The sequence below is a fragment of the Balaenoptera physalus genome (genome assembly GCF_965194825.1).
Source record: "Balaenoptera physalus genome assembly, chromosome: 5".
NCBI lineage: Eukaryota > Metazoa > Chordata > Mammalia > Artiodactyla > Balaenopteridae > Balaenoptera > Balaenoptera physalus.
Window position 1 is genome coordinate 50,819,420 of NC_138884.1, and position 13,237 is coordinate 50,832,656.

At 36.9% G+C, this 13,237-nt stretch overlaps 1 protein-coding gene across 8 annotated transcripts in view; it reads left to right on the forward strand.

The window, feature by feature from the left end:
- PTPN13 (protein tyrosine phosphatase non-receptor type 13) overlaps positions 1-13,237 on the forward strand; it is a 224,735-nt gene that overhangs the window by 173,395 nt on the left and 38,103 nt on the right. For 7 of the 8 annotated variants that reach the window (XM_082463219.1, XM_082463217.1, XM_082463218.1 and 4 more), the window contains 10 exons: positions 30-123; positions 2,607-2,692; positions 3,403-3,565; positions 4,928-5,142; positions 5,257-5,355; positions 6,739-7,103; positions 8,039-8,219; positions 9,490-9,648; positions 10,131-10,302; positions 10,404-10,614. In XM_082463219.1, the coding sequence (XP_082319345.1) occupies positions 30-123; positions 2,607-2,692; positions 3,403-3,565; positions 4,928-5,142; positions 5,257-5,355; positions 6,739-7,103; positions 8,039-8,219; positions 9,490-9,648; positions 10,131-10,302; positions 10,404-10,614 (1,745 nt within the window). The remainder of the gene's footprint in view (positions 1-29; positions 124-2,606; positions 2,693-3,402; positions 3,566-4,927; positions 5,143-5,256; positions 5,356-6,738; positions 7,104-8,038; positions 8,220-9,489; positions 9,649-10,130; positions 10,303-10,403; positions 10,615-13,237) is intronic. The other variant, XM_082463220.1, reaches the window with a different exon arrangement.

Consider the following 13,237-nt stretch of genomic DNA (forward strand, 5'->3'; position numbering starts at 1 on the left):
TGCTATTTTGTTTGTCTTTTTCGGCTTAGGGAGGTGTGAATACCAGTGTCAGACATGGTGGCATTTATGTGAAAGCTGTTATTCCCAAGGGAGCAGCGGAGTCCGATGGCAGAATTCACAAAGGTAGAGTGTTTGTGTGTATGGGAATTACATATAGGATTATCACTTCAACAAATAAAGAAGAAATTGGAAAGTTGATACAGACGTTCAAATTATTCATAATATGAAATAAGAACATATCAATTATTTTAAGACTACGGCATTAAAATCTCCTTGATATAATTCCAAAAAAAAATTTTTTTTTTTGGAGTATAATTGCTTTACAATGTTGTGTTAGTTTCTGCTGTAGAACAAAGTGAATCAGCTACATGTATACATATATCCCCTCCCTCTTGAGCCTCCCTCCCACCACCAACCCCCACCCCCGCCCGTATCCCACCCCTCTAGGTCATCACAGAGCACCGAGCTGAGCTCCCTGTGCTATACAGAGCTATAGCAGCAGCTTCGCACTAGCTATCTGTTTTACACATGGTAGTGTATATATGTCAGTGCTACTCTCTCAATTCGTCCCACCCTCCCTTCCCCGCACTGTGTCCACAAGTCCGTTCTCTACGTCTGTCTCTTTTCCTGCCCTGCAAATAGGTTCATCAGTACCATTTTTCTAGATTCCATATATATGTGTTAATATATGATATTTGTTTTTCTCTTTCTGACTTACTTCACTCTGTATGACAGACTGACTCTAGGTTCATCCAAATCACTACAAATGACCCAGTTTCGTTCCTTTTTATGGCTGAGTAATATTCCATGGATATATGTACCACATCTTCTTTATCCATTCATCCGTCGATGGACATTTAGCTTGCTTCCATGTCCTGGCTATTGTAAATAGTGCTGCAGTGAAAATTGGGGTACATGTATCTTTTTGAATTATGTTTTTCTCAGGGTATATGCCCAGTAGTGGGATTGCTGGTTCATATAGTAGTTCTATTTTTAGTTTTTGTTTTTTGTTGGGTTTTTTTTTAACATCTTTATAGGAGTATAATTGCTTTACAGTAGTGTGTTAGTTTTTGCTGTATAACAAAGTGAATCAGCTATACGTATACATATATCCCCATATCCCCTTCCTCTTGCATCTCCCTCCCACTCTCCCTATCCCACCCCTCTAGATGGTCACAAAGCACCGAGCTGATCTCGCTATGCTATGCAGCTGCTTCCCACTAGCTATCTATTTTACATTTGGTAGTGTATATGTGTCCATGCCGCTCTCTCACTTCGTCCCAGCTTGCCCTTCCCCTTCCCCGTGTCCTCAAGTCCATTCTCTACGTCTGCGTCTTTATTCCTGTCCTGCCCCTAGGTTCTTCAGAACCTTTTTTTTTTTTTTTTTAGATTCCATATATAGGTCCATCCACCTCACTACTAATAACTCAATTTTGTTTCTTTTTATAGCTGAGTAATATTCCACTGTATATATGTGCCACATCTTCTTTACCCATTCATCTGTTGATGGACACTTAGGTTGCTTCCATGTCCTGGCTATTGTAAATAGAGCTGCAGTGAACATTGTGGTACATGACTTTTTGCATTATGGTTTTCTCAGGGTATATGCCCAGTAGTGGGATTGCTGGGTCGTATGGTAGTTCTATTTTTGTTCTTTAAGGAATCTCCTTACTGTTCTCCAAAGCAGCTGTACCAATGACATTCCCACCAACAGTGCAATAGGGTTCCCTTTTCTCCACACCCTCTCCAGCATTTATTGCTTGTAGATTTTTTGTTGATGGCTATTCTGACCATTGTAAGGTGATACCTCATTGTGGTTTTGATTTTCATTTCTCTAATAATTAATGATGTTGAGCATCTTTTCATGTGTTTGTTGGCAATCTGTGTGTCTTCTTTGGAGAAATGTCTGTTTAGGTCTTCCGTCCATTTTTGGATTGGGTTGTTTGTTTTTTTGATGTTGAGCTGCATGAGCTGCTTGTATATTTTGGAGATTAATCCTTTGTCAGTTGCTTTGTTTGAAAATATTTTCTCCCATTCTGAGGGTTGTCTTTTGGTCTTGTTTATGGTTTCCTCTGCTGTGCAAAAGCTTTTAAGTTTAATTAGGTCCCATTTATTTATTTTTGTTTTTAATTTCATTACTCTAGGAGGTGGGCCAAAAACTCTTATTTTAAGCTTATTCTCTCGTATCAGAAAATATCTCGACAGTGTTTTAGTTCATGTTTTGTATTGATACTTTCTAAGAAGCAAATTGCCAGAGATTGGGAAACGGATAGTGCCCTTGCAAAAACACTGACATCTGCATTTCTAATAAGAACTAACTAGGTTAGTTCCCTCCAGTCTCTCTACATTTGTAGTTCAGTTTATCTTTTTTCCCTAATTTAAACTGATTTTATAATATATACAATATCCTGTTCTAAAATGATTAGCCATAGAATTGAGAAAGGAATTAAGAACGTGTTAAAGAAACTGTGTGACACAGTTTTGTCCAGAATTTGTCTGTCTTTCCTTAAGCAAATTAGTACAAAACGAGACCATAAGGTATTAAAGAACATGTAGAATCTTTATTTTATGATTTACTTCTTTCAACATTACTGCCTAATTTGTAGGTGATCGTGTCCTAGCTGTCAATGGAGTTAGTCTGGAAGGAGCTACTCATAAGCAAGCTGTGGAGACACTGAGAAATACAGGACAGGTAATAGATCATTATACCAACCTTTTCTAGATACCATAGAACATAATAATGTGTGAATAATACTAATTTCACTGAGATCTCCAAATTTATTAGTCAAGAAACAAAGCCTGATTCGTGTAAACATGCTTGTATTTTTCCTTCCAAACTGGGAAGCAAGTATTATGATGAGGATTTTTATTTAGGAAGCTGGCTTTCTCTATCACATTTAGCCCTTATATTACCCGAGATCTGACAGGAGGAAGGAGGCAGATTGCATTAAAATTTTTTTCATAAACAGCTACAAATATCTAGTGATTTTCACTTCTGGTTATTTCAGCCCAGAGGCGAAATTCACATTGGTCTAATACATTTTGAGTCAGGGAGTTTACCAAATTATTTATAAAGGTCTTTATATTATTAGGTTAGTGGTGATTTTATTTTAATACCTGAATTTTCTATAAGATGTTTATATTATTTTTATAATGGAATTTTTTTCTTTCTAATAGTTTATCTTTTTATACAGTTTTCAAAACCTTGATTTTGAAATTTTCAGTCCCTTGCTTTTTCCCTCTATTTTTCCCTCTATTTTTCTCTCCCTCTACTTGTATTTTGGTAGACCAGGTAGTTACTTTAAATGATTTTATACCATCAACTATACAAAGTCCTGAAAACTTACTACTTTCTTATAAAACTTTCTTCTTAGTTAATGAAGTACTGTTCTCTTTGTCCAGGTGGTTCATCTGTTGTTAGAAAAGGGACAGTCTCCAGCATCCAAAGAACATGTCCCTGTAACCCCACAGTGTACCCTCTCAGATCCAGATGCCCAAGGTCAAGCCCCAGAAAAAATGATGAAGAAAATGACTCACGTCAAAGACTACAGCTTTGTTACTGAAGGTCAGACCTTGGGAGACTGTCACCTCACATTAAACTTATTCCTGGATTATTTAAAATTTGATTTTTACATGTTGGATCACAGTTCATACCTGGGTCTCTTTATTTATTCTTGTCAAGTGTAAATAATAATCTGATGCAGCACTATACTAAACTAAAAAAAAAAAAAAAGACATGTTTGTAGCTGTTGAAGTCTGAAAGGCTTTGGATAATGAAATCATGCACAAAACAAATTATGGTCATTTAATAGTGCCTTAAATAGTTGTAAAATTCAAAATAAAATTTGTATAGGAAAAAGATAAATATAAATAATTGCTGAGAATGGTTTCAAACCCATGTGAAAACTTGACTCTTAAACATTTTTTATATTTCTGTTTAATTGTATGGACTTATGAAGCTAAGCCTGGGCAGAAATTCACTAACAGTTCCCAGATACTGGTTTTTCTTACAAACTTTGCTAGCCTTTGGACATACCACTAATTGGAAGTAAAATAAGGAAATTAAGACTGATGTGGCAGTGAGTTTTTCATAAGGCTAAATGTGTTCATAATACGGAAGTGCCCTCTGAGTCCATCTATCTTCCTTTTGAGGTTATAAACGTCCTTTATAAATGGTGGTGGTGGTATATAGTCATTGTTTTGTCTTTATTTAAAATTTTTCTTTGATTATACAAATGTTAGCAACTCTGAATTAGTCTCCAAAATAAAAAGAAAATATTAGCCCAACCTATATTATTTTTCCTGATTATGAAAATAAAATTAGTGTATCCACTTAATCTCACTGCCTTATGTTCTTTATTTCTTCCATTACTCTTTCTCTAAATATGTTTTTCATGCTTTCCGGGTTATTGTTCTTTTAATTTCTTTTGTTGATGAGAATTTTATCACAATGCTTTGCAGTTTACTGGATTAAATTGTACCTCACCTAAATAATAGAAGGTCACCTCACTTGCCCTTAACCCTTCTCTATCATTTGTTTTGCTCTTCTTACCATCTCTTTCCCACTGTATACCTGAATTTCTCTTATTCTTCTCCTTTCTTGTTTTTTTCCCTCTTTTTCTCTGTCATTGTACAGTTCTATAAAACATATGGAATTAAAACATAATTTCATTTTCAGAACCCTTATTTCAGAACCCACTTTTCTGTTCAAACAGCATATTAGTTCATGCAGCTTAAGTTTTCTTAATAATAGAGAGTGTGAAATAGGATTTAAATATAGAATAAGCATACAATAATTGCATATAAAGCTGTAAATATGGTGGAAATGGGCTTTTTAAAATGTATCTAAAAGTATATATGTTTATATGTTCATATGTATACACAGCCTGTTAAGAATATTTACTTTCTTTATATTTTTTTTCTCCAGAGAATACATTTGAGGTGAAATTGTTTAAAAATAGCTCAGGCCTAGGGTTCAGTTTTTCTCGAGAAGATAATCTTATACCCGAGCAAATGAACGTCAGCATAGTAAGGGTTAAAAAGCTCTTTCCGGGACAGCCAGCAGCAGAAAGTGGACAAATTGATGTGGGAGATGTTATCTTGAAAGTGAATGGAGCCTCTTTGAAAGGACTGTCTCAGCAGGTGAGCCCCAAGCATGTGGAGTGCAGCATTTTTGATGAGTTGGATTGGCTTTTCAGAATGATTTCATAATGCTGGTTTAACTGTATCTTCATTTCTCACTCATGGTACCCACAGGAAGTCATATCCGCTCTCAGGGGAACATCTCCAGAAGTATCCTTGCTTCTCTGTAGACCACCACCTGGTGTGCTACCAGAAATCGACCCTGCTCCTTTGGTGAGACTTAGGAAAAGTAATTTCTGTATTTACAGAGTATCAATTGAATGATTAATTCAGTTGTAGTGGTTTCATCATAGTTTGATCTCCTGGGTTTCATCCTAGTTACTTCTTTAGCTAGGAGTATTATCTTGTGTGGGTCACATAATCTCTTGAGTGTAATCTATGTTTGTAATATAAAGTAATTTAGTTCACTTTCTCTTCTCTCCCTTCCAATTCGAAGATTCTAGGATTCTAGGATTTTAGGAATTTATTTTCCAAACATAAATAGAAAAAAACAAAACAATGGTTACAAAAACGTTTTGTCCATTTCTTCATTGAACCAAATTTGGAAATGTAATCCTCATTCTGAGCTAGTTTGGATGAAAATGAGAATTATTTAAGATTTTTTGCCTTAAATTTTAATACTAGAAATCACATAGTAGGCAATATATTTGTCCATTTCCTTTCTTATGTTAAGGAATAGCTAAAGGATCCAAAATCTATTTTGATGGTTATTTATACATTGCATACTGATAGGTGGGAATCCATACATAGATGAATAATAATCTAATTGAAAGACAGCCTCTGGCCTGTCTACTTAAAATAGTGTTCTGTTACCAGTGAACATGATCCCTGTGTATGAAAGGCAGGAGTGTCTGGCCCCAGAAACTTTAACCCTTATATCCGGGAGAAGGAGGGAGTATTATAAGGACATTAACGGGAAAGTAACATTTCTGTAAGGTGCATTATAAATAGCATTTTAAGAGACTACATTGATTTGGGGAACCAGATAGGAAGAACTGAATGGAAATTTCTTGAGTATGTAAATTGATACAACCTTTCTGGAAAGCAATCTGTAAATATTTAACAAGGCCTTTAAAAACATCTTACGTGCTGAACATAGAAAATTCTATTTCTGTTACAGGAAATTACAAGGAAATAATGAGAAACTCAGGTGAAAATCTACATACAAAGAAGTTCTAGATTTCTATTTATAGTGAAAAGCTAGAAACAACTCTGTATCCAATAAAAGAATTCTGAAATAAATTAAAGCTATAGCCATCTGTAAGATTATTATACGGTTTATGCAGTTGTTTTCAAAGCATATTTTAGGATCTCAAAAGATACTCATGGTAGAAACCTAAATTTTGAAAGCAGAATGCAAAGTATGATATTAATATATACTGTAACTCTAATTATGAATGAAAGTATAAGTTGTACAATATTAACAGTTGTTACTTTTATATATGATTTTTTCTCTAATGAGCATAAATTACTTTTGTTATCAAAAAAATGAATTGAATATTTTAATAGGAAGTGCTTATGTTTAACAAGTTCATTTTCAACCAAATGAAAATATAAGTTATCACACTCTGATCTCTTTAAATGTGTCCATTACAGACCCCACTGCACTCTCCAGCACAAGTACCTCCAAACAACAGTAAAGACCCTCTTCAGACAGCATGTGTGGAGCAAGGCACCAGCTCAGATGAAAATGAAATGTCTGACAAAAGCAAGAAACCACGCACGTCCCCATCCAGGAGAGACAGTTATAGTGACAGTAGTGGGAGTGGAGAAGATGACTTAGTGAAAGCTCCAGCAAAAATACCAAATATGAGCTGGAGTTCAGCTTTGCATCAGACTCTAAGCAACATGGTGTCACAGGCACAAAGTCAACACGACGCCCTCAGGAGTCAAGAAAATACCATTTGTACCATGTTTTACTATCCTCAGAAAACACCTAATAAACCAGAACTTGAGGACAGGTATTGTCAATATTATGTGTAGCCCTCAAAGCAGCTGGTTGGTGTTAGAAACGAGAGCAACCACCTCCATTTCTCTAAGAATGAAATGTGTCTATCTGTGAACTTCACAATCGTGAGGCAGAAGGTGACTCTATTGGATATCTAGCTATTGTGTCTCACAGTTTTAGTTAGCACACTCTCTACCCATTTGACATGAGCCTTGCTGCTCTTTTGAGCATATTTACTAGTAATTAAGAAAGTTTTTTGTATTTCACCATCATTCATATTACTTATCAGAAGGAGAACAGACCTATTTTGATAATGATGGGATAGAAGAGTAAGGAGTAGACATATAAAGGGAAGCGGTAGGGAGGAAGTGGGTAGAGAGTTTGCAAAAGGTAGGACATAAAAGAGTACTGAAGAGGGGGACAGAAGAAATGAGTGAAAGCATAGAGGAATACAAACGGAAAGACTACATCTATACCTGTGAGAGTTATTCAGACATTTTATGGTTTAGCTACAACTTTGGGTATATTCAGGTCCAACTATATGTTCAAGGTTTTTTTTGTTTTTTTCCTATTGTGTCATCCAAAATAACTACAAGAATAAGACTTACTCTTTTCTTATTTCGTCCTTTTTCTTATGTTGAAACACACATTAGGCTTCTGATAACATTAGCTTCAGCCTTGAATTAACAACTAGGAGTCAAAAGTATACTTATTTAACTTTTCTTACTGATTTATGCAGCTTAAAGAGGTGGACAGAGAATAAGAATCAGTAATGTTAGCACAGAACAGATGTGAAATAAATTCATAGTCCAGAATCAGACAAAAAGTAGCTTAGGATCTCAATAAAAAGCAAACATAAATATTTGTTGAGCATTTTCTGTTTGTGGCACATACTTACTACATTGACATTGCAATGTGTTTGAAAATAGTCTTACTTTGTCTCTGTAGTAATCCTTCCCCTCGACCACCCGATGTAACTCCTGGGCAGAGTTGTCAATCTCAGTCAGAATCTGCTTCCACTAATTCAATGGATAAATATCATATATGTCACACTTCTGAGCCAACTAGACAGGAAAGCTTGACGTCTTTGAAAAATGACTTGGAAAACCACCTTGAAGACTTTGAACTGGTGAGTTATTTCCTTTGTATGAAGAAAATTCCATATTTTCTCAAGTAAAATGTAGTCCTCCACAGTTTCCCTTTAGGGAAAAGGCTATCTTTTAGATTAGCCTCATATCTATGTCCAGTAAATAGATAACATATCTGGCTGGTATGTTTCTCTGCTGAGAATTAGGGAAAAAGGCAAAAAGACCTGGGTACAAATCCTGACTCTACCACTGACTGGCTGCAATTTGGCAGGTGCCTATGGACAAATTACTTAATCCTTCTGAGTCTTAGTAGTTTTAGCTCTAAAATGAGACTAGTAACCTCATAGTATTGTGGTGAGGATTAAATGAAATAACATATGTAGAGCACCTAGCACAGTACCTGTTATTTTCCAAATTCTGATGAGTTACCTGTTTACTTTTTAATCAAGTTTGAATGTAGTTTTATTCTCCTCCACACTGTTTTATGGGTGCCTAAATGGAATCCTTTTCTTTACTAATAACCCTAGAACTTCTAAAGCTACAAATTCAGTTTGGAAGCCAAATTTCCAAGAATAATATCTTTAACACTGATTTGAAGTCACCCTTTTTTTTTTTTATTACCTAAGTAAATCACCTTTTTTTTTTATTACCTAAGTAATAAATATTTATTATAGGAAAATTAGAAAACAAAGATTAAAACCACCTATAATCCCACCACTCAAAAACCATAAACATTTTGGAGTTAATCTTTCCAGATACTTCATTTTCCTATAATTGCGTGTGTGTGTGTGTGTAGCATCTACGTCTTCAATTTCATTCTCAGCAACAGAGTGAAAATAATCTTTGAACGATTTCCTTAGAAGTCTGTCATCATGCCTGTAAGCTGTAAGCAACCTTGTGTCTCAATTGAAATCTTAAAAAAAAAAAAAATTATACAACTAAATACATCAAGTTGTGATATTTAGTCACCCAGACTTCATGTTTTTACCCCCCAGAAAACTTTCTTTTGTTGCTCTTGGCATGGGTGTTTGTCCCTGTTTGTTCTGAAAATACAAGAATTGAAGCATGAGTAAGTTCTGTCTCAGCTATCTCTAGACAAGCACATAATTGTTGAATTTAAACTCAACTCTTCCATGGGCAGGGAGGCATTTTCTAGAATTGGACAAACCTGGCTTCTTCACTTGGGCAAGTTAAGTAACCTTTTAAGGTTTAGTGTCCTCCTGTGTTAATCAATGGAAATAATATTTGTCTTTCTCTTTGCCTTTACAGCAAAATAGACAACCTAAAAGAATCACTGTTTTCTTCCCTTAGGAGATAGAACTCCACATTACCCTAATTAAGTCGGAGAAAGGAAGCCTGGGTTTTACAGTAACCAAAGGCAATCAGAGTATTGGTTGTTATGTTCATGATGTCATTCAGGATCCAGCCAAAAGTGACGGAAGGCTAAGACCTGGGGACCGGCTCATAAAGGTGAGACATTTAAGCAGACTCTATTTGTGCAAATGTGGCCAAAGATCAAGCCAGGGCGGAAGAAGGAAAAGCAAGAAGGTTGAGTTAATATAATACTCTATTTCTCTGCTTGGTTTATATTTTCCTTCTCCACCTCTTAAAAGTAAAGGCCTTTATATAGTAATAATTTGGAAAATGCTTAATCTCAGTTAAGGCATTAAACAAGCTATCTTGGGTCTCAGGGGGAGAAAGTTTCTTAAATTGATATACAAATAAATTTTCTGTATTAGCAAAGTAATGACATTTGTTAGGTATTTTACATTATTATTTCATTTATAATTACTTGGTGGGGATTACCAATAAACTAGAGACCACTCTTCATTGTGAATCTCCTACTGGCTAAAATAAATTATATAAAAAGTTAGGGAAATTACTGTATTTTGTTGGCAACTTCTGTGTTCCAGTAATTGTAATCCTACTTTGCCCCATTCTCGTTTTTATAGGTTAATGATACAGATGTTACAAAAATGACTCACACAGATGCAGTGAATCTACTCCGAGCTGCGCCCAAGACAGTCAGATTAGTTCTTGGCCGAGTTCTAGAATTACCCAGGATGCTAGTGCTGCCTCATTTGCTACCTGACATTACATTTACATGCAACAAAGAGGAGCTGGGTAATGCAAATTCACGCTTTGTGCAGTGTGATTTTTCTTGGCTAGATTAAAAGTAAGTACTGTTAAGACTAAGAAAACAAATATTTTTCTGTTCCCTGAAGGTTTTTCCTTATCTGGAGGTCACGACAGCCTTCATCAAGTGGTATATGTTAGTGACATCAATCCGAGGTCAGTTGCAGCCACTGAGGGTAATCTCCAGCTCTTAGACATCATCCACTATGTGAACGGAGTCAGCACACAAGGAATGACTTTGGAAGAAGCTAAGAGAGCATTAGACATGTCACTTCCTTCAGTGGTGCTGAAAGCAACAAGGTACTCTGCAATTATTCACGGATTTTGTTTGTGTGTGCACATGCATTTCAGGCCATTAAAAGATACTAGGTTTTCTTAAAGATATTCCTGAATTAGTAATTCACAGACTAAGTGAATGGGGGGTTAGTAATTTATGTGTTTCCTTCATAGTAGTCAAATGTCTGTGTCAGTTTTCATGCCTCACACCTGCATCCCACACTATCCAGAGCAATCCTCAAACAGGTCTCACCAATCACCGTAGTAAAGCAAAGGCTGTGTGCTGATTGCCTTAGACCTAAATTAAGACCAGCCCTGATGAGGAAAAGGGATAAGAATATATTGACTCTCCCAGGCCAGTCCTGGCCGATTCCCAGAGCTGGGACATGGTCAGTCCTACCTGAACCTCATGTCTACAACCAATGGGAAATAGACTATCACATTCACTATACCTCATGACAATTTCACGTTATAAAAAATGCTAATAGCAACTTTTCTTTCACTTAATAATGGAAATAAATTGAAAAAAAATATGTATTAGTTTCCTTTTTTTTAATGTATTTATTTATTTATTTGGCTGCGTCAAGTCTTCATTGCGGCACGTGGGATCTTTTTGTTGTGGCACTCGTTGAGGTGCTCATTGCGGTGCATGGGCTCTTTGTTGCGGTGCGCAGGCTTCTCTAGTTGTGGCATGCGGGTTTTCTCTTCTCTAGTTGTGGTGCAGGCTCCAGGGTGCGTGGGCTCTGTAGTTTGCAGCAGGTGGGCTCTCTAGTTGAGGTGTGCAAGCTCGGTAGTTGTGGCACAGGGGCTTAGTTGCTCCGCGGCACGTGGGATCTTAGTTCCCCAGCCAGTGATTGAACCCGTGTCACCTGCACTGGAAGGTGGATTCTTTACCACTGGACCACCAGGGAAGTCCCTATGTATTAGTTTCTTACTACTATTAAATTACTACAAATTCTTTGTGCTAAAATCAAGGTGTTGGCAGGCTCCCTTCCATAGGCTCCAGGAGAAAATCCATTTCCTTGCTTTTCCAACTTTTAGAGATTGCCCATATTCCTTGGCTCATAGCCCTTTGCCATCTTTAAAGCCAGCAATCACAGCACGCTTTGCTTTGGTCGTCACATCTTTCTGACTCTGACATTCCTGCCTCTCTGTTTAACTTATAAGGACCCCTGTGATTACATTGGGCCCAGCCAGATAATCCAGAATAACCTCCTCATCTCTAGATCCTTAATTTACTCACATCTGCAAAATTCCTTTTGCCATGCAAGGTAACATATTCAAAGGTTCTGGGGATTATAATGCAGACATCTTTGGGGGGCCATTACTCTGCCTGCCACATATACATGAACCCAGGCTTTCTAGATTACAGTCTTATGTTACATAAGAGAAAACTTCACATTTGTATCTGCGATACATGGTGAGTTTTATATAGTATGTCTTCCAAAATATAGAAACTGTTAATTAAATCATTTGATCATAAACCCATTTTTCCTTCTGAACCTTTAAGTTAGATTGTACACTTTTTCCCTTGAACATAACCCCTGACGGGTTTTCCTCAATATTTCTAAAAATTAGATTGTCATACAGTTATTTTCATAGGTGTACCTGAATGTTAATTAGTGGAGGAGGAAAGTGTTCAAACAACCTGGAAAATGTCTTTATGAAAACATTTCTGCTAACCATAGATCTAGATGAATTTTTTGCCTCCAAATCACTAGAGCACCCCTTACCCTAGGTCTAAAATCAGTTTCCTTTTCTCTTTCTCCTTTTATCTTTGCTGAAGTCACTAAAGATACAGTAATAGCAGTCATAGTTACCTTACCCTTCATTCTTCCAGCTCTCTCTCCTCTGTTGTTTTATTTCTGCCCTCTTTTAAGTCCACAGGGGGGCTTCCCTGGTGGCGCAGTGGTTAAGAAACCGCCTGCCAATGCAGGGGACATGGGTTCGAGCCCTGGTCCAGGAAGATCCCACATGCCGCGGAACAACTGAGCCCGTGCGCCACAACTGCTGAGCCTATGTGCTGCAACTACTGAAGTCCACGTGCCTAGAGCCTGTGCTCCACAACGAGAGAAGCCACCACAATGAGAAGCCCGCGCACCGCAAGGAAGAGTAGCACCCACTCGCCACAAATAGAGAAAAGACTGCACACGGCAACAAAGACCTAACGCAGCCAAAAATAAAATAAATAAATTTATTTTAAAATTAAAGAAATAAAGTCCACAGGGTAACAGTAATGGAGGGTTGTATTCTTGTGATAATTATCTGTCAAGAGCTATAAAGTATCTGTAATTTTACCCTATTTGCAAGCTAATAAACTAGCCAGTTATTGTTTTATGAATGCTGGTAGAAGATATGAAACTCCTGTATCAGAAACAAAAGACCTTATTACTAAAGGCACAGCAGGCAGTATGAGCATGGTATTGGTGTCGGTTGCCATGTCCTCCAAGTCCCATGGAGATGACATATGTGAGCCTCATGGGTTTCTGTACATGCAGTGGGTTATAGTACAGGAGAAGAGTACTGTAAGAAGAGCCAGGGAACCCACCACTTTATGGCAGCCTGTAAGAAAGCTTGCATTTTGTTTGGGGAGAGATTACATAATTCCTCAAGCTTGCTCACCATGAACATAGCCTTGAGAATTGGC